Below are 23,350 nucleotides of genomic sequence, written 5' to 3'. Positions count from 1 at the left end.
ACAAGCGTGATATAGGCGTGATATAGGCCAGACAAGCGTGATATAGGCCAGACAAGCGTGATGTAGGCCAGACAAGCGTGATGTAGGCCAGACAAGCCTGATGTAGGCAAGACAAGCGTGATGTAGGCCAGACAAGCGTGATGTAGGCCAGACAAGCGTGATGTAGGCAAGACAAGCGTGATGTAGGCAAGACAAGCGTGATGTAGGCCAGACAAGCGTGTTGTAGGCCAGACAAGCGTGATATAGGCCAGACAAGCGTGATGTAGGCCAGACAAGCGTGATATAGGCCAGACAAGCGTGATATAGGCCAGACAAGCGTGATATTACTGTTCTCTACAACTAGCTAGTTTCATAACAGAAAATGATAAACCTATATGTACTAGGATATATGATATACTAGTATGTATGATAAACCTATATGTTCTAGGATATATGATAAACCTATATGTACTAGGATGTATGATAAACCTATATGTTCTAAGATATATGATAAACCTATATATACTAGGATATATGATAAACCTATATGTACTAGGATATATGATAAACCTATATGTACTAGGATATATGATAAACCTATATATACTAGGATATATGATAAACCTATATGTACTAGGATATATGATAAACCTATATATACTAGGATATATGATAAACCTATATATACTAGGATATATGATAAACCTATATGTACTAGGATATATGATATACTAGGATATATGATAACCCTATATGTACTAGGATATATGATAAACCTATATGTACTATGATATATGATAAACCTATATGTACTAGGATATATGAACATTGCATTCATCTCGCAAGTTTATTGCTTGTGTAAAGTTTATTAAATGAATACAACTTTTTTTTCCACTTAAACAATGAAATACACATTAGATATTACTCTTATTGTTTTTGCTTATAAAACACCTTTGCGTGGTATAGAATGTCACGTTTCGGAAGAGGGCCGCAAACGATGTTGGCAAAACTGGTGGCATAATCCCTTTGCTTGATTTTATAATGTCGGTTTAAATATTGTGTTAAAATTTGCATTGATATTCTCATTGTCAAATGTATTCTCATGCAATAAAATATTATTAAATCAATTTAAATGAAACCCGATATTGGCTGGGGACGTTTTGACTATTTGTAGTTGCTATAGAAAGACCTATTCGTTACATTTTCTGCGTAATAATCTTTAATTATAATGATTTCCTTCGGTTCCTCTTCAAAATGCATTTAAGATTCTTCGGCTTGCTCTCAGTTTCACATTAACCTTGCATTTTTATGAACGTATTTAAATGAAAAGGTCTTTTAATTAGCCCAATTTTAACCGCATAACACCATATGTTCCTTTTTGTAACCCTGGCGCATATTTAACATGTCATGTCAGAACGTAGATCTGACGATACCTGATTTCCATTCGCGGTATTAAAGTCTGCAATCTACAGCATAAAACAATATTATATCATTTTATATGTAGGACGATGCCTAGATTTTTCGGCCAATTATCAATCACTCTGCTTGTGTGATCAATGTTTCAATACGGCTTCTTTTACCATAATACCAGCAAGAAATATATATACCAAGGCGGAATCAGAGTTTAATTTAAATACGCGTAAGCTTTCTTTTGGCGTTATATTATCTTCGATAAGCGCTAGAAAATTGTCCAAGATTTGATGCTCTAGCTAAGCAAGACTATTTGCAAAATGCCGTTAATACGAATGTTTTTTTTCCCTCAATATTCTTGATATTTAGATATCTGAGGAAGATTTTTGGATACAAGATAATATATTTCACAAATGGTATTGTGAAATATCGCATGCGTTTACCTCGTTAAATAAGATGAAAATATTTTGTAAAATGTAGTAGTTTTCAATGTCCTCCAATTATCATCTTAAACCAAAGGTGGACATGCTGGGCTCTTCAGACATGTGGACTTCCCCATTTTTATTGTCTTGAATAAACGAGGGCCACCTATGATAACATGATAAATACATAATTTCAATACAAGCTTCGTACGTCTTTAAACACCAAGTCGTTGAAGACCAAATATAGACATAAAAGAGCATTCTTTATTTTCTGTACTATTTTGATTTACAATGGAATTTCGTATATAAACAAAATCGACTGTTTCGATGTTGTTGTTTTTTTCTCGCCAATGTTGATAGCTGATATAATTTGTGTCAACGACCATGTTTCTCAGAAGCGGATAATAAAGCATGCATTTCAGCTTGTGTATAATTTATTGACGATTTATTAAATGAATTCCTTCACATGTCGATGAAAAAGGTGATTATCAAATACAAAGATGGCTGTTTGCTGCTAATTGAATAAAATGGTGTTCTACAAAGCGTGATTGTCGCCGCAGAAATCTACTAGACTAGGTAAATGAATTGATAAACAAATCATACACATTAAAGATTGGAGGCACAAATATATATCCCTCAAACGAACAGTGAGCCAACATGGACTGCTACTGCCCTAACAGTCGTAAGTGTCGTACGTTCTTCCAACTGGTCTTGCTATTACAGTAATTGTAACGGATGTATGTCTCTCTGATTTTGCAATTACATTCACATGTGGAAGTGCGGATGTTCGATCAACTGGTCCTGCTACTATTGTCCTAAGTGCGGATGTTCGATCAGCTGGTCCTGCTACTATTGTCCTAAGTGCGGATGTTCGATCAACTGGTCCTGCTACTATTGTCCTAAGTGCGGATGTTCGATCAGCTGGTCCTGCTACTATTGTCCTAAGTGCGGATGTTCGATCAACTGGTCCTGCTACTATTGTCCTAAGTGCGGATGTTCGATCAACTGGTCCTGCTACTATTGTCCTAAGTGCGGATGTTCGATCAGCTGGTCCTGCTACTATTGTCCTAAGTGCGGATGTTCGATCAACTGGTCCTGGTCCTACTATAACAGGCGTAAGTGTGGATATCGATCTACTGCTAACACTCGTAAGTCCGGATGTCCGATACACCGGTCCTGCTATTACAGTCGTAGGTACGGATGTCCGATACACCGGTCCTGCTATTACAGTCGTAAGTCCGGATGTCCGATACACCGGTCCTGTTTTTACAGTCGTAAGTCCGGATGTCCGATATACCGGTCCTGCTACTACAGTCGTAAGTGCGGATGTCCGATACACCGGTCCTGCTACTACAGTCGTAAGTGCGGATGTCCGATGCACCGGTCCTGCTATTACAGTCGTAGGTGCGGATGTCCGATACACCGGTCCTGCTACTACAGTCGTAAGTGCGGATGTCCGATACACCGGTCCTGCTACTACAGTCGTAAGTGCGGATGTCCGATGCACCGGTCCTGCTCCTACAGTCGTAGGTGCGGATGTGCGATGCAATGGTTCTGCTATTACAGTCATATTGTCAGAGATGTTACAGGATATGTCCAACTGTCCCTGCTATAACAGTCGTGCGCGACAAATGTTCGTCCCACTGCTTCTATTATAACCGTATCCTTAATGTAAAGAGACATCATTCAATTGCGTCTTTGTTAGGGGACTGGGAATACCAAGACTTTGTTCGCCTCTCTGCTTGTTTGAGAATGATACTTGTATTGTTTTCTTTTACCCTATGCGACGTTTATGAACGGTTTGAGGAGATTTACAATCATCAAACACATTTTAATATAATGAAAATGAGATATGTCTCTCAAAGGTGTGAATGGCATCAATGATATACTCGATAATGCCTCGTGTGTACGTAGACACCATATAATATTCCAAATGTGTTAACAATGAAGGTAAAGTGTCAGAATAATAGTTATGTCTCAATGTTGGCAGCTCGCAAACACGTCGCATACCCACTTGGTGTGTGGAATATTTGGTAGTAATTATACTTTATCATCGAGATAGTAATTGAAAAAAAACTGCTTGACAATACTAGTCTGTATTCTTTTAATCTTTACTGTTATTTGTTGTCACAGTAAGCAACACCTACATAGACAAAAACTATAAATGTAGTTTACATAATTATAGAGATTACAGCTGTATTACGGTCAAAGATGTGGGAGTCTTCTTTTTAGATATTTATATAGATATACATGTATTTAAATATAGGTGTGCGCAAATTTTCAAAGCAAACAATGCAATTTGAAAATAAGAATCAAAATATACATGCGCATTAAGGTTTATTGTCTAGAGAAAACGCATAGAAAATAAAGCATCTAGATCATCGAGATAATACAAATATAATTTATGCTCCCTGAAGCGTACGTGGATTAGAAACCAATTGAACAATATATAATAGCTTCCCGTGTAGTTGTCATTCTAAATGACCCATTCCTATATTTATGTTTGGTATTTAGTTGCAGTACGAATTTAAATAGCTGCGTTGTGTAATAAATGTTTTTGATTCAGAAATTAATATCCTAAAGCAATTGTCAACAATTTTCCAAACACTTGATCAAGCAGTTCAGCGGCCTTAAATTGTTTCCTATTTCAAAGCATTTATACATGAAGTTTTCTTCTAAAAATGATCTGGTTGATCGACATTTTAGAAAATTGTTGACAAATGCTTCAGGATGTAAATTTTTGAATAAAAAAACACTTATTTATGGTTGTTTTGCAAGAAAATGCATAAACAATTGCTTGCAAATTGATTTTTTGGCAGCTTGGTCGAGTTTTGGGGGAAATGCTGATATACGATAAAGAATGTTGATTTGTGAATAAAAACCATAAATTTGTCATTGTTTTAGAAAAAAACGCATGTATAAATGCTTTGAAATAGAAACCAAATTATGTCGTAAGGCCGCATGTCCGCCAGGCCGCTAGCTTCACGACGCTAAGCCGCTTGATCGATTTCTTGGGGAAAATGTTGATAATCGCTATAACTATGCATACAAATAATTAATATATCATTGTTTGATAAACTTTCAGGGGAAAAATGATAATTCCTTTAGACTGATAACTTGTGCATTAAAACAGCTAATTTATCATTGTTTTAGAAGAAAACGCGTATAAAAAGCTTTGAAAGAGAAAACAATTTAAAGCCGCTATTTTGATATATTAATAAAAAACGAGAAAACGCATGAACAATTGCTTTGAAATAGAGACAAAAATTATTTTACGCCGCTAGTCCGCTAACTTCACGCCGTTAGGCCGGAAGGTCGCTTTCTTCACGCCGCTAGGCCGCTAACTTCATGTTTATTAGATTATATGAAATGTTTGATCTCTAGCGACAGATAGACATACTGTATGTATGATTGCTTCTTTATGCTTTATATTTTAGATTTGCTTGTATTTTAATGACGCAATCCAAGGCCCATTTGACGGAATTTTGTATTTGCTTATTTTCATATATTTTCCATTGAAAAGTTATTTCGAAATTAACGTTACTTACTCGTTTGTTAACATCGGTTGTGACCCGTGTTGACCCATGTCAGAACTCCTTTAAGTCACGTGGTTCCTCGCCCTGGTTTCATTTTTTTTCGAATCAATAAACTGTTGTCAAACATACATGACAAAATTAGCATTGCGATGAACATATCATACATATACTAAGAGGCTTTGGAAAATGCACTTTAACCATAACAAAATAATTAACATCATGGCATGTAGAGGAGTACATTATAGTCTAGAGTAAGCTTAAATAGTAGACGGCTGCAATAGGACTAATGGGAAATCAATGTGTGAATACGATTTAAGAGAACACAAGTAGTTATTCCATGTCTGTGACCGATGCCTGCCAGTGCAGCAAGAGTCACCCACTGTGCTTGCTTATTGCTAGGAAAGTCGGGATAATTGAACATGCCTTATAATTAAGACGAACTATCGTTTAAAGTAACTTGGCGAGAAAAAGGTCTTAAAACAGTTTAAAAAACGCAAACATATCATGATATTAACATGATATTAATATGTATTGTCCCCTTTTAAAATTTGTTATAAGAACCTTGCGATGTCAATGTTCAAGATGTCAGTGTTTAAGGGTATTGGCTTTAACACCAATCTAGAATTGGATTTCTTGTTTGCCGGTGGCGACCACATTTGTTCTTGTACCTCTGATCTTAGACATAAGGACCCCAAAATGAATAGGGCTATCTACTGAACATGACAAATATGCAACCAAGTTTGAAAACTCTACCTCAAGTTAAACACAATATTATTTTCTTGTTATTGATGGGAATTGAGCGCGTCCATTTGAGTTAAGTTCATTATGACCTGGACCTTTGACCAATTTTCTACTTATTAAGAGGCCATCTACTGACCATTAACAATATGCATACCAAGCTTGAAGAATCTACAACAAGTGGTTCAAAATTTAATCGGAAACGTAAGATTGACGCCGTCGTAGACGACAACTCCGGCAGCGAAGACCATGACGATTGACAAAGCAAATCCCCGGTAGCGACGACGAGGACCCTAGACAAAGCAATCCCATCCCTAGTAGCAACGACGAGGATGCTAAACAAAGCAATCCTCCGGCAGCGACGACAAAGAGGCTGGACAAACAAAACCCCGGCAGCGACGTCGAAAGTGCAGGACAAAAGAAATCCTCCGGCAGCGACATCGAAAGTGCTGGACAAAGCAATCCCCCGACAGCGACGACGAGGAGGACGCTTGGCAAAGCAAACCCGGCAGCGACGACGAGGCCGCAAGACAAGGCAATCCTCCGCAGCGACGACGAGGCAACTAGACAAAGCGATCCCCCGGTAGGGACGAAAGGACGCTAGAAACTCGTATTCGACGACTTTGGTTCATATTGGGCGAGTTTTGACATATATTGTCGTCAACTGTCAAGTATTCGTGCGGCGAATGCCCAGGTAATGCGTCAATGACGTAAAAGTTGATGAATAATAGCTTTAAGTTATATCAGCGTTCAAGCGCTGTCCAGCAACTGTTTTGGATTTGGTTGAAATCTGTGTTACTGTTTTAGAACCCATGGGACAATAGAGGGATGATAGGCTATTACATTAATGTGAAATGTGCGTGTTGAACGACATTATGCAATGCCATTTCCATTCCGGCATTGGACTATATAATTGTGATATATCTCTTTTGGCAATTATGGTAATTTCGCCCTTAAAGCTTTATTCAACAAGAACAAGTATACACTGCCATATCCCCCGCCGAATTAAGAACAGTTTAAACTACTCTTTAAGACAACAAACGGCAATAAGAAAAAAAAAACCTGGCCAAATGTATTATTAATGTGTACTGCACTGATTTATACCTGTATATAAAGTTTGGAAAGAATAGAAAAATAAACAAACGGCAATTAATAAAAAAAATCCTGCACCAAGAGTTATTGTTCTTGTCAGCCGACTTCTTTTAAATGAGATATATCTGTATATGAAACTTGAAGTAAATACTTCAAAGACTTTTAATGTTAAGTTAATATGCTCCGGTCAATATAGCCTTACTACCCTGCTCGTAGTTATTGGCTGACATCCTTTGTTAGACCCTCTTAATAAGTACAAAGTACAATGTATGGAAATGCTTTTGTAAAGATTGTGAGTTTGTGATTGGCATGTTTTCTGGATTAAAGGTCAGTCTTCTTCATTGTATCACATCATGTCATTTGTCAATGTAAACTGTTTTTAAAGAACATGGTATAATGTTAGAAAGGGTATTATATTTCTAAACGGAACTGGGTGTCTGGAAGGTATTTAATTGATCCACGTCTGAAACACAAATAACAACATATGGTATTATTTTTGACAGAACCTTTCGTATTACTGGTGTTTTTCAATACCACTAACTCAAAGTTGTATGCCATCTGACAACAACAAAGTAGAACAAATTTCGAGGAGTGTTCCTCGATATATATATATGTTTTGTTAAATTCCGATTACTTTTAAAGAAGACAATACTATTTACCTAAATGTGATTTTGTAGGCACGTCAAGGTTCGAAACAAATAAAAGCATTCTTTATTTTCTGAATTACTTTAAGATACAATGAACATTTTATACAATCGAATTTGAAAGTCGACAGTTTTGTTACCGATTTAGTTTAAAAAGTAGATACTGCACGAGCCCGTGCTGCCTGACTGTCCGATACGGCACGAGCCCGTGCTGCCTGACTGTCCGATACGGCACGAACCCGTGCTGCCTGACTGTCCGATACTGCACGAGCCCGTGCTGCCTGACTGTCCGATACGGCACGAGCCCGTGCTGCCTGACTGTCCGATACGGCACGAGCCCGTGCTGCCTGACTGTCCGATACGGCACGAGCCCGTGCTGCCTGACTGTCCGATACGGCACGAGCCCGTGCTGACTGACTGTCCGATACGGCACGAGCCCGTGCTGACTGACTGTCCGATACGGCACGAGCCCGTGCTGACTGACTGTCCGATACGGCACGAGCCCGTGCTGACTGACTGTCCGATACGGCACGAACCCGTGCTGCCTGACTGTCCGATACTGCACGAGCCCGTGCTGACTGACTGTCCGATACGGCACGAACCCGTGCTGCCTGACTGTCCGATACTGCACGAGCCCGTGCTGACTGACTGTCCGATACGGCACGAGCCCGTGCTGCCTGACTGTCCGATACGGCACGAGCCCGTGCTGCCTGACTGTCCGATACGGCACGAACCCGTGCTGCCTGACTGTCCGATACGGCACGAGCCCGTGCTGACTGACTGTCCGATACGGCACGAGCCCGTGCTGCCTGACTGTCCGATACGGCACGAGCCCGTGCTGACTGACTGTCCGATACGGCACGAGCCCGTGCTGACTGACTGTCCGATACGACTGGTGTGAACGAGCACTTTACAGAGGATCCCGCTATCAGAATCTGGTTCTTAATGCATGGTTTAGTTATTAAACCGGCTAATATTTTGGTTTTGGAATGTAATCAAAATTAGGCGAGTTACAGTAAGTGGCCATTATGTTTATTTTTAAAGATCAAGTTCCTCTTGCATTGCAATGCATATCAGTCATTAGCTCTGAAAGGCTAGTAAGGATGATAATGCTGCCGTCCAATCGCCAATCCAATATATCTTATAAGAAATAACCTCAAAAAATGTGCATTCTTACCGTATATAATATGTATAGGACGCTAGCATAGATAGGACGCAGGCAAAAAAATTGTGAAAAAATGGGGGAAAAACAAAGGACTCAGGCAATATTTTAGACGATTATCTGGGGTAAAAAAGTGCGTCCTATGCATAGTATAATACGGTAGTTGAATAAATTGTTGTTCTCACAGGACATAATTTACTATACAAGGAAAATGAATTTATAACATTTAGTATACGTTTAGTGAACAAAAGCAGACACAGGACTCCCAAAAATTTCTATGTTTGGAAGAATATTTTATGAGTCCCACAAAAAGAAAAAGTTATAAATATAGCAGCCGAAAATAAAAAGGCGCCCTGTTCAAATGACGCTGGAATGTCCGATACGCCCTGCTTGCCATTGTTTTGATTAGTTGAAACTTAATTTATTTTTACAACAATTGAAAACATGTGCTAAGTCACTCGTATTAGCACCATGTTGCGCAAGGGTGTGGTAATGTGGTGTTGTGCAAACCGGACAACCCGGAGGAAAAAACAACTTCAGGGTGAGGAATCACGTGACTTCAACGGGGTTCTCACATGTGTCACCACGGTTCAAATCCGATGTAAACAAGCAAGAAAGTGACAGTTATTTCGAAATAACTTTTTTTGAGAGAAAAGATGGGAAAATATTTCTTAGCCTATAAAAGACTATACTATTTTCTGCTTCTACAAGTGTGAAATATTTTGGATTTACTTGTATATTAACGATGGGATCCTTGGCCAAAATTTCGAATCGACAGGATTTTGAAGAACGATGCAACGCTGAGTGCGCTGTGAGTCTTTGTTTTGTATACATTTCTTAGTAATTAATAATATCTAAGAACTCAAACATGTGTTAAAATGTTGATTTTACTTATTTTATTCATTAAACGAATTTATTGTAAAATTTATTTCAGTTCTTTTTTTAATATCGATATTTTAAGAGAGGCTGTTGTTAATGTGAATTTTATATTTGCTGCTGTTAACGTGAATTCTTCTTATAACATGCTTAATTGAAAGAAATGGTGATTACATTGTATTTGTATATGACGTCATTATAAACTACTTATTTCTTTTTTCATGATATAAGAAAAACCCTTTGAGAGAAATGATTCAAAACGTCGCACTCATAATGTAAAAATTCAACCCTTATAAGTTATGGATGTTATGTATGCAATAACAATTTCTTTGATATATTTTTACGTATTACATAAGTAAAGTCATGTTGTTGTTTATATTGTAACAGTCCGCTTGTAGGCGGCGGATATGCGTTATAAAAATGTAGCGGTCCGCTGTAGGCGGCGGATTAATGTAACGGTCCGCTGAAGGTGCCCGATGTGCGGTAGTACGTTCATAACGGATGTAAACTTGGTTGGTAATATGCAAATAAGCAAAGCCCGGGCTCTGTGTAAATAGAGAATTCAGTGTATATAAAGACCAGTGGACCCCTTCCGGGTCGAGCATGCTTTTCTCTGAAGGGATCTGTTGGTGTTTCATTGGCTCGCACGTTACAATATAAATATAATCATGTATCATTGTTGTTTGACATTTCTAATTATAGGAATTGTAAATGTGATTTATCATTTGTAAAAGATTTCACAAGGCAACTGTGCACCAGATGATCAAATTGCAAGAAAAAAAGAAAATTGTCGAAAACTGACATAAACTTGGTATAAATGTGTACAATGCATTGAAACTTACTAACTGAAGTACCACATAGTTGACAATTTATTTAAGTTTAGCAGTTATTTCGTATTTTTCCATTTAAAAAGATTACTGGGTATGTCTACCTAATATAATTCATTCCTTATGCGTGATTGGCTAGTCGATGTTATCACGTGATATTACCAAGTTAGATGTATAGCTTAAATATACCACTCGATTGAAGTAAGCTTCGTAGCACAGCGGATACAACACTAGATTGCAATTTTGGCGACACGGGTTCGAACCCGGTCTCCGACACATTTATTTTTAACATTTTGATACTTTTTTACAATTATGAAATCAAAGCGTAACACTTTCTATTAAATAATTGTCCTGAGATTCGTCACGATCGATTGATAGAAGTGCATTTAATTATATATATTATGAATTCCACTGGTGTATGTTCATGGGCCTAAGGCCTTTATGCATTTGAATAAACTATGAAACTTTACTATCACAACTCGAGGCTTGTGATTCCACTTAAGGTTCTGGTTGGTGATATTTTTTTCTATGGCGTTAAAGCTATCAATTTCTCTCTCTCCCTCTCCCCCTCTCTCCCCCTCCCCAGATAAGTAGATTAAAATATTTGACCACGCCGGACATCCTTATCGTGCTCATAGCTACAGAACTTTTTGATAAAATCTACAAAAGACAATTTTCCCATAAAATTTAGAATCTTAGATTTAGAAAGGAAAAATATCAATCATGTGTTTCCAGTAAGGATAGAAAAATCCTACGCTCGGGCACGCTGCGTGGCCGGTAACTCGGAAAGCCTCGTTGCCTGCTTACGCGCGAGCCCTCGGGTCGGATTATTCTATCCGTACCGGAAACACATGATAGATACTTATACTCTTCTTTTGTCATCACATACCTGCCTCCCTTGTTGAAGACCGTCGTCTGCAGCACAATGGAAACATTGTCATATGGTGTTATTTGAAAAGTGATTTTTTTAACCTTATTTCCGCATAACACGCTATGCTCGGGTTGGGGATGAACCTTTTTACACGAAAGGCCATGCAAGATACAATTTATCATCTTACGAGGGAATGTCATTTTTATGGTAGTCAATTTCGTTGTCAGTGCTTCTCATTATTTCCTGATTTCTTATGGATAAAGATATTTTGATCATTTTCGAAGCATGGAATTTAACTGGAGCGTGGACAGTTTTATGATAAACCTTTAGGAATGGCGATTTTGTTATTTAATTGTTATTGCTATTTGTCGTTTATTGGGTGTTAAATTTCTTTAACTTTGGGACGTACATGAGACTGGTTTGGCCGAAGTGAATTTTGCCTTCCATTTTATTCAATATTGTATATATTACTTCATCCATTTAATTTATCCATCTTTGTGAAACTGCAGAGGGAAGCTGAATATTAAGAAGTTTCAAATCGATTAAATTGGTGTAAATTATTTCTTATTCTTATTCTTATTCTTATATTCTTTTCTTATTAATAATAATTATTATTATTATTTAATTATTTAAATTATTATTATTATTATTAATTATTTATTCATACCACGAATAAGAGCTTTAGGTTGTATAAATTCTCGTCACAAATGAGAGGGCAATACAAATCATACAATAGAATAAACTGAGCATTTTATGATAAGTGTGTTAAGGATACCGACTTAACATAGTGAGCTTTATTGAGATGAGAATAAGTTTACGTTAAGGACAGCACATATCACTATCACGTTTACATCAGCACTTCATGAAAATTCGATATTTATTGAAAAAAATAAAATAACATTTAACGAACAATTCGTTTTATGAGGGTTATGAGCAAAACTAACTTTATAACGCATGTCTGATAACTTAACTATTACAGATGACTAAGAAATATGTACAAAACAAAGAATCACGGCGCATACAGCGTAGCACCGTTCTACAAAATCCCGTCGATTCGAAATTTTGGCCAAAGATTCCATCGTTAAAATACAAGTAAATCCAAAATAGTTCACACTTGTAGAAGCAGATAATAGCATAGTCTTTTATAGGCTAAGAAATATTTTCCCATCTTTTCTCTTAAAAACGTTATTTAGAAATAACTGTCACTTTCTTGCTTGTTTACATCAGTTTTTAACCGTGGTGACACATGTGAGAACCCCGTTGAAGTCACGTGATTCCTCACCCTGTACTTGTCCGGCTTGATGACCACAATCCAAACGCAAATACGCCCGGACCGGCAATCGAGCGCGGGACGCCTTGATGAGACGCGAGTGCGCTGGCCACTGCGCTAGCCGGGGAACCGGTATTCTGTTCAAGTACCCTTTGTGAAGTGAATGAACGATCGAAGGTTATTTACAATAATTGATTTCTTGTTAATATGATAAGGGAAGAGATATATGCAGTAAAGTGAGTGAAATCCATAAAGGAAATAAGCATGCCATTTGCCTGAAGACAATAGCAGATATTATTTCAAATTTGTTGAAAGGTAATGTAGTCCAACTGAATGGCGGATCACCAATTGTTATCGTAAATGTAAAATATGTTTGAACATGATTTTAATCAGATTAAGAGCTGAAGCTGGGAGTAAGATTATTATTGGTCCCAGGCTGAAGCAATAAATTTGTTGTCGATGGAATGAATAAATCGGTCCTGCACAAGCGTGCTGGTTGACGCAGTACATATATCAAAATGGGGAATAAATTATATAAATATACACAAGGTTCTCAAAGTTATGTTCAAAGTACAGCTTGAATTACAGAGACTTTTAATGTGAGTGCTATGATATTGTTTACGTAACTGTAATGTAAGACGAAGGGAAATACTCGAGCCTGATTCACTTCAACTTGAGCTTGAACTGTCGAGAATATGTCTCCATTTCCCTTCGGGACGTGTATCCAAGATTGAAGGTGAATTACTGCTTAATATGTTATAGATATAGAACTATATGTCCCAGACGTGTGAATAGTTTCAATGAAGGAGTAAAAGAGTGCCAAGCTGGCCGTAGAAATTGGCAGATATTATATCAATTATTATGACGATTATTGGCGCCGCATTGAGGTGCGCGCCTATTATGGAATGGGATTTTATTTCAGTTAGTGGTAGGAGTTGGGTTTTACTGTTATTATGTAGTGTAATCAAGAATGAAATCAAAGTTGGAGATTTCTTAAAAGCGCGTCCTTAAATTTAGCCACTGTGTGGATTGTTTCGGCTTTTTAGAAAAAATATTTCACCGGAAATACAAAGTAAGTAATTTATTATCATATCGAAGTCGCTGAAACTCGAGTAATGACCTTTAGAACTGGCATTTGTTTGCTAAGCTTCATATTATTACAGTTACACATGCTCGTATACTGTAAAATATATGTTTATGAACTGAAATGGTATATTCAGTTTTAATGAAGTTATCATACGTCAAACTCTCGCAGATGCGACCTTAAGTGCTGAAATAACTGTCTGACCATTGCATAAGGCTGTCATGTGCATATTTGCATCTGTAGCATCATAAAACCTTGTCTTGTGGCAATTTTAAGAACGCTTATTTATTATTTCTCGCTTCAAATGTCACCATAAAACAGTGTTCACGCAACTTTCAAGAAATAATGCTTCACTCTCCTTAGAACTATTTAAAGCTCGATTTGACTATTAACATAATCTGAATCACTGCGCGCATATCCATGACAACCACGAATTATCGCATATCCATATATTATTTTCACTAAGCACAACAGAGTTCCAGCAAACAATACATTTTTCTTAATTTTGTTTAACTGAGGTTGGAGAAAAAGCATCTACCATAGCCGCTCGTGTAAGATAGATTCATCGCGACCCTTGCGCAGGGTGTTTTGCGGAAACTCGGTTAACCTCGTTTCGCAAAACACCCTACGCTCGGGTCGGGATGAACCTATCTTACACTCTCGGCCATGGAAGATACTTATATTATCTCGTCACATTCCAAATGAAATATGCAAATCGTACTTTTCACATAGCGAGATGCTTAAAAGTAGGGTTTAACCTATGACGAATTGGTCTCACTAAATACTGCAACATTATAACCACATTAAATACATGGTGCAAGTGTCTTGGTTTCGGGCCATATGGTAGAGCTGAAATATACGATCTTCCATCCCTCATGGAAGATGGCTCACGCTTAATATCGCACCAAATGAAAATATGATGATTTATCTTTTTAGGGCATGAAGTTTAAAAAACCTATCGAATAACTATGATTTTTGATATAGTTTACGTTACTAAAGTGATCACGCTCTGTAAAAGGCCATACAATGATCTTTTGAACAAATTGCAACCAAATCTATGATTTCAAATTTCTGCGCATCATGACGTCAGTGGAAAAGGACGCGCGCATGTACCAAAGAGTCGGATTGTACGATCAGCACCAGGGCAAGTTTCATAGAAATATTTTGGTCGTAACATAAATTTAAGATGTGTAGGAATTAAAAAAATAACAGACTTTGTATTTAATTTAAAAACTAGCTAATTAAATTCACACCAATATGTGGCAAATAACGATATAATGATATACGGATAACTTTAACCTACGTCTTTGACTTTAGTGAAACTCGGCACTATAATACATGTGAACTACTTTTAACGTACATACCGATATGACAAATGCCTCTCCAAGGACATTCACAAATGACCAGTATCGGTGTAAGCGTTGGATATAATGACTTACGGTAACACACATATAAATATATAACAAACGATATTGATATATATTTTGTTGTTGTTGTGTTTTCAAAACGCCAAGCCATACAAGTTATTTTGTCGAAATTCGTTACCTTAAAACATTCATTGGCATGTAATTTTGAAGTGCAATATAACTTCCATATAAACACAACCTAAAAATTATATTCAGTACCCGGTTTTTACCTGAAATGGGTACGAGAAGGAAGGAACAATGTTTCACTTACCATAGGTTGTGTTTATTTCGTGGTTTTGTAGGAAACGTGCACTAAAATGTACTTCTGTTTCGCACTGTATCTTAACCACCCGAGGGTGAATCTTTGTTGAATGTTTGGGTACGGGGCTTGTCCCTGTCCGTTTTTTTTGTATTTTAATGTCAATGTAAAATTTCTTGGAACATTGAAAAAAGGAAGACGAATGTGTGCTCCCCTTTGAATAAATCTGTGTTCTCGAAGGCGCGAGTGTTGACGCAGGAAATTAACCAGACAAGGGAGATGAACTAATCAAATCTAATTTCTATTCAGAGAAACATAGCAGCAGATTCAAGTTTTTTCATATATATTGTTTCAAGTTGTGGCAATTAAATGAACAAAAAGAGAACATGATATTAAAAGGCTTAATTCGAACTGATACACATCATTGTCAATTTACGGCCAAAACCCGACCTTTAATTCGCTTTTATGCTAACTTAAACCATAGTTATATTAGTTTCATTGTCCTCAGGGGCGAAGATGAATAGTTAATGGTGGTTACCACTGGTTGATAACTTGTAAATATGATAAGTAAATGGATATTTTTCTGGGACATGTAGGGGAGGCCAAGGAATGAATGAAGCATTGCCGAGCTGCCCGCAGTCACTAGAAGGTACATCTTTTGGAAGAGAACTGTATTGGGCCAGAAAGACTGGCCTTTTCGGAATGCACGTCATATACCTACCGTGTAGGATGATATTCTAATTGTAATAATAATTTATATTTAGAAGAAAACCACATTACACGACTGGTCAGTATTTTCTTAAAACTTTGATGCTTAACTCTAAATATTGTAAACAGTAGCCGTCAATGCAGAGGAGGTAACAGAGTTTGCCATGGAACTCGTATAAGATTTACATAAGTTTGCAATCACATCTTCACAACGTGTCGAAAAGGGCTTCTATACGACTTTAAGCATACTGCAATAAGAAGCTGACTGCACATGACATAAGACTTTCCTTTTGATGTGTAATACACCGAACAATTGTAACCACGGCCCCCAGGTCCGGGGGATAGCGGGGACTTTGACTTTCGGCCCAGCCAAGCCCGGGTAAAATCCCCGCCTAAAGTACCCGCACCCCATAGGTAAAGCCCATTCCCCGCCATATTTGGCACAAAGACAAAACCACCGCATTCACCCGGCACTGCTGGGCTACAACGGACTGGTGTATAATTTACACAATACAGCATGATGACTTTAATTGATACGTTAGTTTAGTTTACATTTTCGACAATCATTGAACAACGCGTGAATCATGTGTAAGATGTTGTTGCATTACGTAATAATAAAAGATGCATCGCTTATTCGACATAATCGAGATAAATTAAACAAGAGTTTTGCACCAAATTACGCGGCTTGGATAAAGAATTACACCTTAGTTTCAATTTAGTGAAAATGTCGACCAAGGCAAGGTTCAATCTTTATTCTAACTGAAATTTACGAACATTAAATTTTACAATACAATCACTCGCGATTGTTATTGGATTAGTGGTGTAAGTAAGTCGGTTGTTTTCACTCTTTTCGACAATAAATAGTTTCAAACATTAATGGAAACACAAATTATTTTGTTAAAAATATAAAGTCGATGTGCAGTGCTTTATTCAAAGCTAATCATGGAAATCGTAAAATTGAATACGTTCTTTTGAACTTAAACAAGCGGATGCAAAGTTAACCTTAAAAAAGGAAATAAATGTGCGTATACGAGTTGTGCTAGCACTAGTAGCTTGTCTCGTCTTTGACCGATACCTAATTTTGTGGACTCCGCTGTACAGTTGTCCATTGTTTTGTTCGATACCTAACTTTGTGGACTCCGCTGTACAGTTGTCCTTTGTTTTGTTCGATACCTAATTCTGTGGAGTCCGCTGTACAGTTGTCCATTGTTTTGTTCGATACCTAACTCTGTGGAGTCCGCTGTACAGTTGTCCATTGTTTTGACCAATACCTAGGTTTGTGGATTCCGCTGTACAGTTGTCCATTGTTTTGTTCGATATCTAACTTTGTGGATTCCGCTGTACAGTTGTCCATTGTCTTGTTCGATATCTAACTTTGTGGATTCCGCTGTTCAGTTGTTCATTGTTTTGTTCGATATCTAACTTTGTGGATTCCGCTGTACAGTGGTCCATTGTTTTGTTCGATACCTGACTTTGTGGATTCCGCTGTACAGTGGTTCATTGTTTTGTTCGATACCTAACTTTGTGGATTCCGCTGTACAGTGGTCCATTGTTTTGTTCGATACCTAACTTTGTGGATTCCGCTGTACACTTGTCCATTGTTTTGTTCGATACCTAACTTTGTGGATTCCGCTGTACAGTGGTCCATTGTTTTGTTCGATACCTAACTTTGTGGATTCCCTGTACAGTTGTCCATTGTTTTGTTCGATACCTAACTTTGTGGACTCCGCTGTACAGTTGTCCATTGTTTTGTTCGATACCTAACTTTGTGGACTCCGCTGTACAGTTGTCCATTGTTTTGTTCGATACCTAACTTTGTGGACTCCGCTGTACAGTTGTCCATTGTTTTGTTCGATACCTAACTTTGTGGATTCCGCTGTAAGGATGTCCATTGTTTTCACCGATACCTAACTCTGTGGAATCCGCCGTACAGTTGTCCATTGTTTTGACCGATATCTAACTTTGCGGAGTCAGCTGTTCATTTGTCCGTTGTTTTGACCGATACCTAACTCTGCGGAGTCCACTGTACAGTTGTTCATTGTTTTGACCGATACATAACTCTGTGGAGTCCTCTGTACAGTTGTCCATTGTTTTGACCGATACCTAACTCTGTGGCGTCCATTATACAGTTGTCTATTGTGTTGTTATTATGTTTGCTTTATGTGACATAGCGCATCTAGAAAATAGAGCATCGCGTTAGCGTGTTTTTTGGAGCGTTGACTATGTTATACTTACCATTACTATCAATGTTAAGCTTCATGTTGTTTTCATACTGTTTTCACGTCCAAGAACACTGGTTGGTGCTGGAAAATGACCGTGCAAAACATTAAAATGCAGAACAGAATCTGCATTTAAAGCGTACAGTAGGTACCACAAGTGTTAAATTATTTATGAAAACATAGTTTGCTCTTTTGCACTGACGACAGAACAAAATCCATGGAGGATAGTGTTTTCATAATAAACAAAGACATGCATTTCCCCATCATTTGATTTTATATATTATGCAATTAAACAAACAAACGATTGTGGTTTAAAGTATTTAATGTAAAAATTAATATGTGAGCTTTGGACACATGGTGACCCAGTAACCTGATTGACTTGAACGTGTATATTGAGTACATTATGTAAACATTATACTTCAAACGCTAATGATACTATGAACAAGCTTTTTTAGCCATGAATAGTTGCATTTGCTGACTTGAAGTTTTTTAGGCTATATGCCGCTTTCGTAATTACGCAATTAATATTAAAGAATATGAAATAATTTTAATATCACAGAGTTACAATATTTTGGCTGCGGCAAGGGAACAAGATATCATCGGTTAGAATACAATCTATGTCATCGGATTCGGACAGGATTATTCCCCGGAAATTGATCCGGAGAACTCGTTAATAAGAAAACAACATGGATTGTATTAAAGATTCCATTAAATGCTCTTTTGGCGTAAGGTATCAAACCAAAATGTTTTAAATGAAATTATGATATTCATTTTATCCTTTAATAAGTCGGTGATTGTACTTCATAGATTTAGGATCATTTCTATGTTTAAAATAACCTAAAATCGGCTCTTGCTTGACATTTTTTATTCAGATTGTTAGTATTTACCTACACAAGATAAAAGGTTATGCATCAAACCATTTACTTGAGTAAGTACATAGTTACAGCATTTAACCATTACGAAATGCATTTTACACACATTCACAATTAAAATCAAAACGCTTAAAGCGCTGACGGGATTTCGGTCGTCTACGTGTTGTGAGTAAAGTGATGTAGCGAATGAAGGGAAAGAGTGTGAGGATTTCCGTGTTTTTCTCAGTAATTTCAGTCTGGAATCTTGAGCATGTTGCATATGAATATTTATAAACCACTGTAATGTATCTAGTCATTTTGTCCTCGTGTGACACATGTTGAGGGCGATATAAAGATACATCAATGCATACAGGGAATAAATAGTATATTGATGAGACGATTCAGAGGAATTTTGCGCAATGATCCTGTCATTGTAGACAGATACCTTAAACAAAAACTTAATTAACATGTCCAATGCATTTCGTTTGATGCATTTGCTTTTGCAGGAAAACCCTGGTAGTAAATTAAATACGACTCAGTCATGTTTTATTGTAGCGTATAGAGTAGATTTTAATAAAAGATGCCTACATGAGTTATCCGAGGCAGTGCATTGTTTATGAAACTAAAGTTCCAGATAAGGTTTTATATATACAACAAGTGTTACTCCATACCTTTGTAATTATTTAGGTATTCCACATATTAAATGGGTATTTCAAGGGACTAATGCTCCATGGTTTTTGATTGTATTGAGTATCAGCATAAAATTATTTTCAAAGGAATTCATTAGCATGCATATACTATCTTTAGATATAGTTTATGTTAATTTGTTTTACAATTACATGACTATACCCACAAAACGTAGCAGGCTGAAAGCCTTGCAACGCTTTGAACGCTTTGATTTTGTACCATTCCAATTCTGCATTTTGATACGTGAATATATTGACATGCTTGCTTAACAAGATAATTAACAAATAATCCATTTCCCGCCCAATCAGTTTGATTAAAGAATACAAAATAAAAGACTAAAACAACATGTCTACAATGCATGTATCGGAAGTGCTTTCGGGCATTTATCTGACATATTAGTAATCGTCAAGTGTAACATGAAGCAGATGACGTGAACCGCAAGTCAAAATTCAACACTAACGCCAACAGCACGAGCAAACATCAATCTTAAGTTATATGAACATTTAATACCTTAAAATATGAACGCAATAACGACATATATATACGTTCGAGCTTTGGTTAGTTGATGGAGGCCAGCAGTTGTCACGACTTGATGAAGTTGGAATCTGTGGTGGCGTTATTGTACTCAAGGGACTAGGGACGGATAATAAGCTATAACATAAATGTGCAATGTGCCTGTCTCACGACATTATGCAAAGGCATTTCCATTCAGACATCAGGCAATGCAATTTTGATATATGTGACAAGCTCCTATCTTACATACTTGTCTATGCAAATAGGTCAAATGTGTCTTCTTCTGGAACGCCTGCTTGATACAGAAGTCAGCCTCAAGATATTGTGACTTAAACCACAACTTAAGGGCTCGATTATTAGTAATACATCAAAAGTACAGCGACAGGTCGGGCGGACCACTGGCACCGGATTTAAACTTAATCATTTTTTAAAAAAAATCTTATAATTCCTTACTAAAAATATAATATTTAAAAAAATATTGATTTTTTTTTTAAATATGCACTTTGTACTGTATAATATACTAACATGGTATTGAACGTTTCTCTACCCGGGTCACGTAATCATCTTATTACTCAGTTTAAAAGAACTTCTGCAGATTAACAGTCATCGGAATTTAAGGATATGGTTTCTATCTTCCGAACACTCCATCGTAGCCCGCGAAGAATTTTGCCTATCATACGTTTATTTTTTACTTTATTCCCATTTTTCTGTTTTCCTAGATTTTCTACCACCCTTGACTTCCGGTTTCAGAGTAAGGTTTTATAACGGCTCATTTCATTGGTCCATGAACTCCGCGAGACGTTTCGCGTACAAGTGTCAACAACTGTAATAGTTGGACCGAAAGTGTTAATCACAGAGAAGTCTTTGACATTAAATTCCGCTGTGACTTGAGCGTGCGTATTTCGGGTCAGACTGATTCTGGAATTACACAAACCATCAAAGCCGAATATGAAATTTCATGAGACAACGGAAAGTGGCTTAATATGCACCACAGGATTGAATTGTTTCCTTGACAGCGATCTCATCGCAAAAACGTTTCACAGGTAAGAAGTGCAAAATGTTTTATTTATAAAAAAGAGCTATTTACCAATACGCCGTGTTAAATAATTATCTATATAATTGTAGAAACATGCATGTATTTTGTCTTTGTGTGAATACATGCGTTTGGTTCATTTACACATGTATATTTATTAAGTAACATTATATTTATATATATATTATACTAATTTTCTTTCATGGAAAATTGAGGAATATATTTTTAAATGACATATATTCACTATTTTGACAAAAAAAATATTGATAATAAAAAATAAAGGTATTACTGTATCCAGGCAATGTGACGAACACCTTTGATTAATTCATTTGTAGTTTAACTTATTGCTTTGTTTTTTATGCATGCTTACAGAAATGAGTGCCATCTCAATTCCTTTGCAATTGCCAAAATGCTCTTAAATGGACTTGGTCATGTTTTGTGATACAAAAAATTATTTCCTGAAACTGAAAATGATTAATAGTATTATGCTTACATTTACCTTTATCACAATCACATATATATTTCAATGTTTGATATCATAATTTTAGAAAAAAATAGGAAATAAGTAACAAAACAGACTGATCCCAAATTTGATTCGAGTCTTCTTGTGGAAACAAGTAAATTATTAGGAAAATTGATAGACCACTCAACTATACAGGCACATACCCCAGCTTTTGCTGAAAAGTTGAATATCAATAAATATTTTCAAAACATTTATTATAATGCAGATGCTACAAGTCCATGTGCACATTGTGCATTAATTAATAGGTTTAAAATGAATGTACAGTTGTAGCTAGGTTAAAATAAACCTTTAAAATCAGTTTTTTTATATCTTTGCAGGGAAGTGATGGATGGCAACACCAGTATCCGTGACAGTCATATGTATTGAAGTCTAGGCTTGTGGGCTGCAGTTCCACAGAGTGAGACACACCGGCACTATCTCCTATCCCACAACCTAGATCTGGGCTCAGTGGAGATGTAACATTGCGCTGTTAACAGTTTTAACATGATATCGCTACAACCTGGAAACAATGCCTTATATAATGACAATCTGCCGTCTTTATCTTTGCAAGAGTTGGGATTTTGTCCAGTTGTGTGTACTTTCTCAGTAAAAGATACTTACAGTTGCTGAAATAGTATCTTTAAAATGCATGAAATGTTATTTAGAAATATTGCTTTGTAGGTATATACATGTATTTATTTCACCTCAGCTCAATATAGGGATAGTAAATGTTTTGTTTCTCAGACCATTTTGTAACATTTTTGAAAGGAGCACATAATGCTATTGTTTTTACAGGACAATTGCTTTCAATTTGTATTACCAGTTTGGCTTTAGAGCTGCACTCTAACAGTTTGACACTGATATGAAATGTTTGGGTTTTTTGTCTCAGAATACGCTCATGTTGGCATTAAAGCCTTAAATTCATTTATTAATATAAAGGTAACTTACAATAGAACAAATCTCAAATGTAAGAAAGAACGCCAAAATCTTTAAAAAAAAACGTTAATAATGCTTTTTACTATAAAACATAAATATGAAATTTTCAAACATAAATATGAAAAACTACATTCAAATACTACCATAAAACATCAATTTTTTGACAAAAAAAAACATGAAAAACTACATTCGAATCTTTTGTTAGCAGTCTTATATCACTGTTTACCAGACATTCACTCTGTAAGAGTGCAGCTTTAAATTACTAAAGAGCAAAAGCAAAATCATTTGAAGATCCATGCTTTAAAAGAGGCGCCCTTTAAAATAT

General features: G+C 36.7%; 2 protein-coding genes across 5 annotated transcripts in view; one reads left to right on the top strand and one right to left on the bottom strand.

The window, feature by feature from the left end:
- LOC128237482 (5-hydroxytryptamine receptor 1D-like) overlaps window positions 1–23,350 on the top strand; it is a 267,463-nt gene that overhangs the window by 167,029 nt on the left and 77,084 nt on the right. The gene's annotated exons all lie outside the window — the stretch shown is intronic.
- Window positions 2,951–11,794, bottom strand: LOC128225737 (protein rtoA-like). The gene is made up of 4 exons (XM_052935646.1): window positions 11,745–11,794; window positions 11,576–11,601; window positions 8,009–8,762; window positions 2,951–3,365 (listed from the first exon to the last, which is right to left on the bottom strand). Exons 1-4 carry the CDS (start codon window positions 11,792–11,794, stop codon window positions 2,951–2,953), a joined length of 1,245 nt encoding a protein of 414 aa, XP_052791606.1.

This window comes from Mya arenaria, chromosome 1 (genome assembly GCF_026914265.1).
Source record: "Mya arenaria isolate MELC-2E11 chromosome 1, ASM2691426v1".
NCBI classification, from domain to species: Eukaryota; Metazoa; Mollusca; class Bivalvia; order Myida; family Myidae; genus Mya; species Mya arenaria.
The sequence above is the reverse complement of the archived record's forward strand: the minus strand, read 5'-3'. Positions and strand labels throughout refer to the sequence as shown.

Bases quoted from the DNA above. Each gene is read 5' to 3' on its own strand.
- LOC128225737 (XM_052935646.1), bottom strand. From the start codon at position 11,794: ATGAGAAGCACTGACAACGAAATTGACTACCATAAAAATGACATTCCC. The intron at 8,763-11,575 runs GTATGTGATGAC...CCATGCATTAAG, and splicing joins GTCTTCAACAAGGGAGGCAG to AACCAGATTCTGATAGCGGG. The intron at 3,366-8,008 runs GTCAGGCAGCAC...CTGTAATAGCAG, and splicing joins GGCTCGTGCCGTATCGGACA to AACCATTGCATCGCACATCC.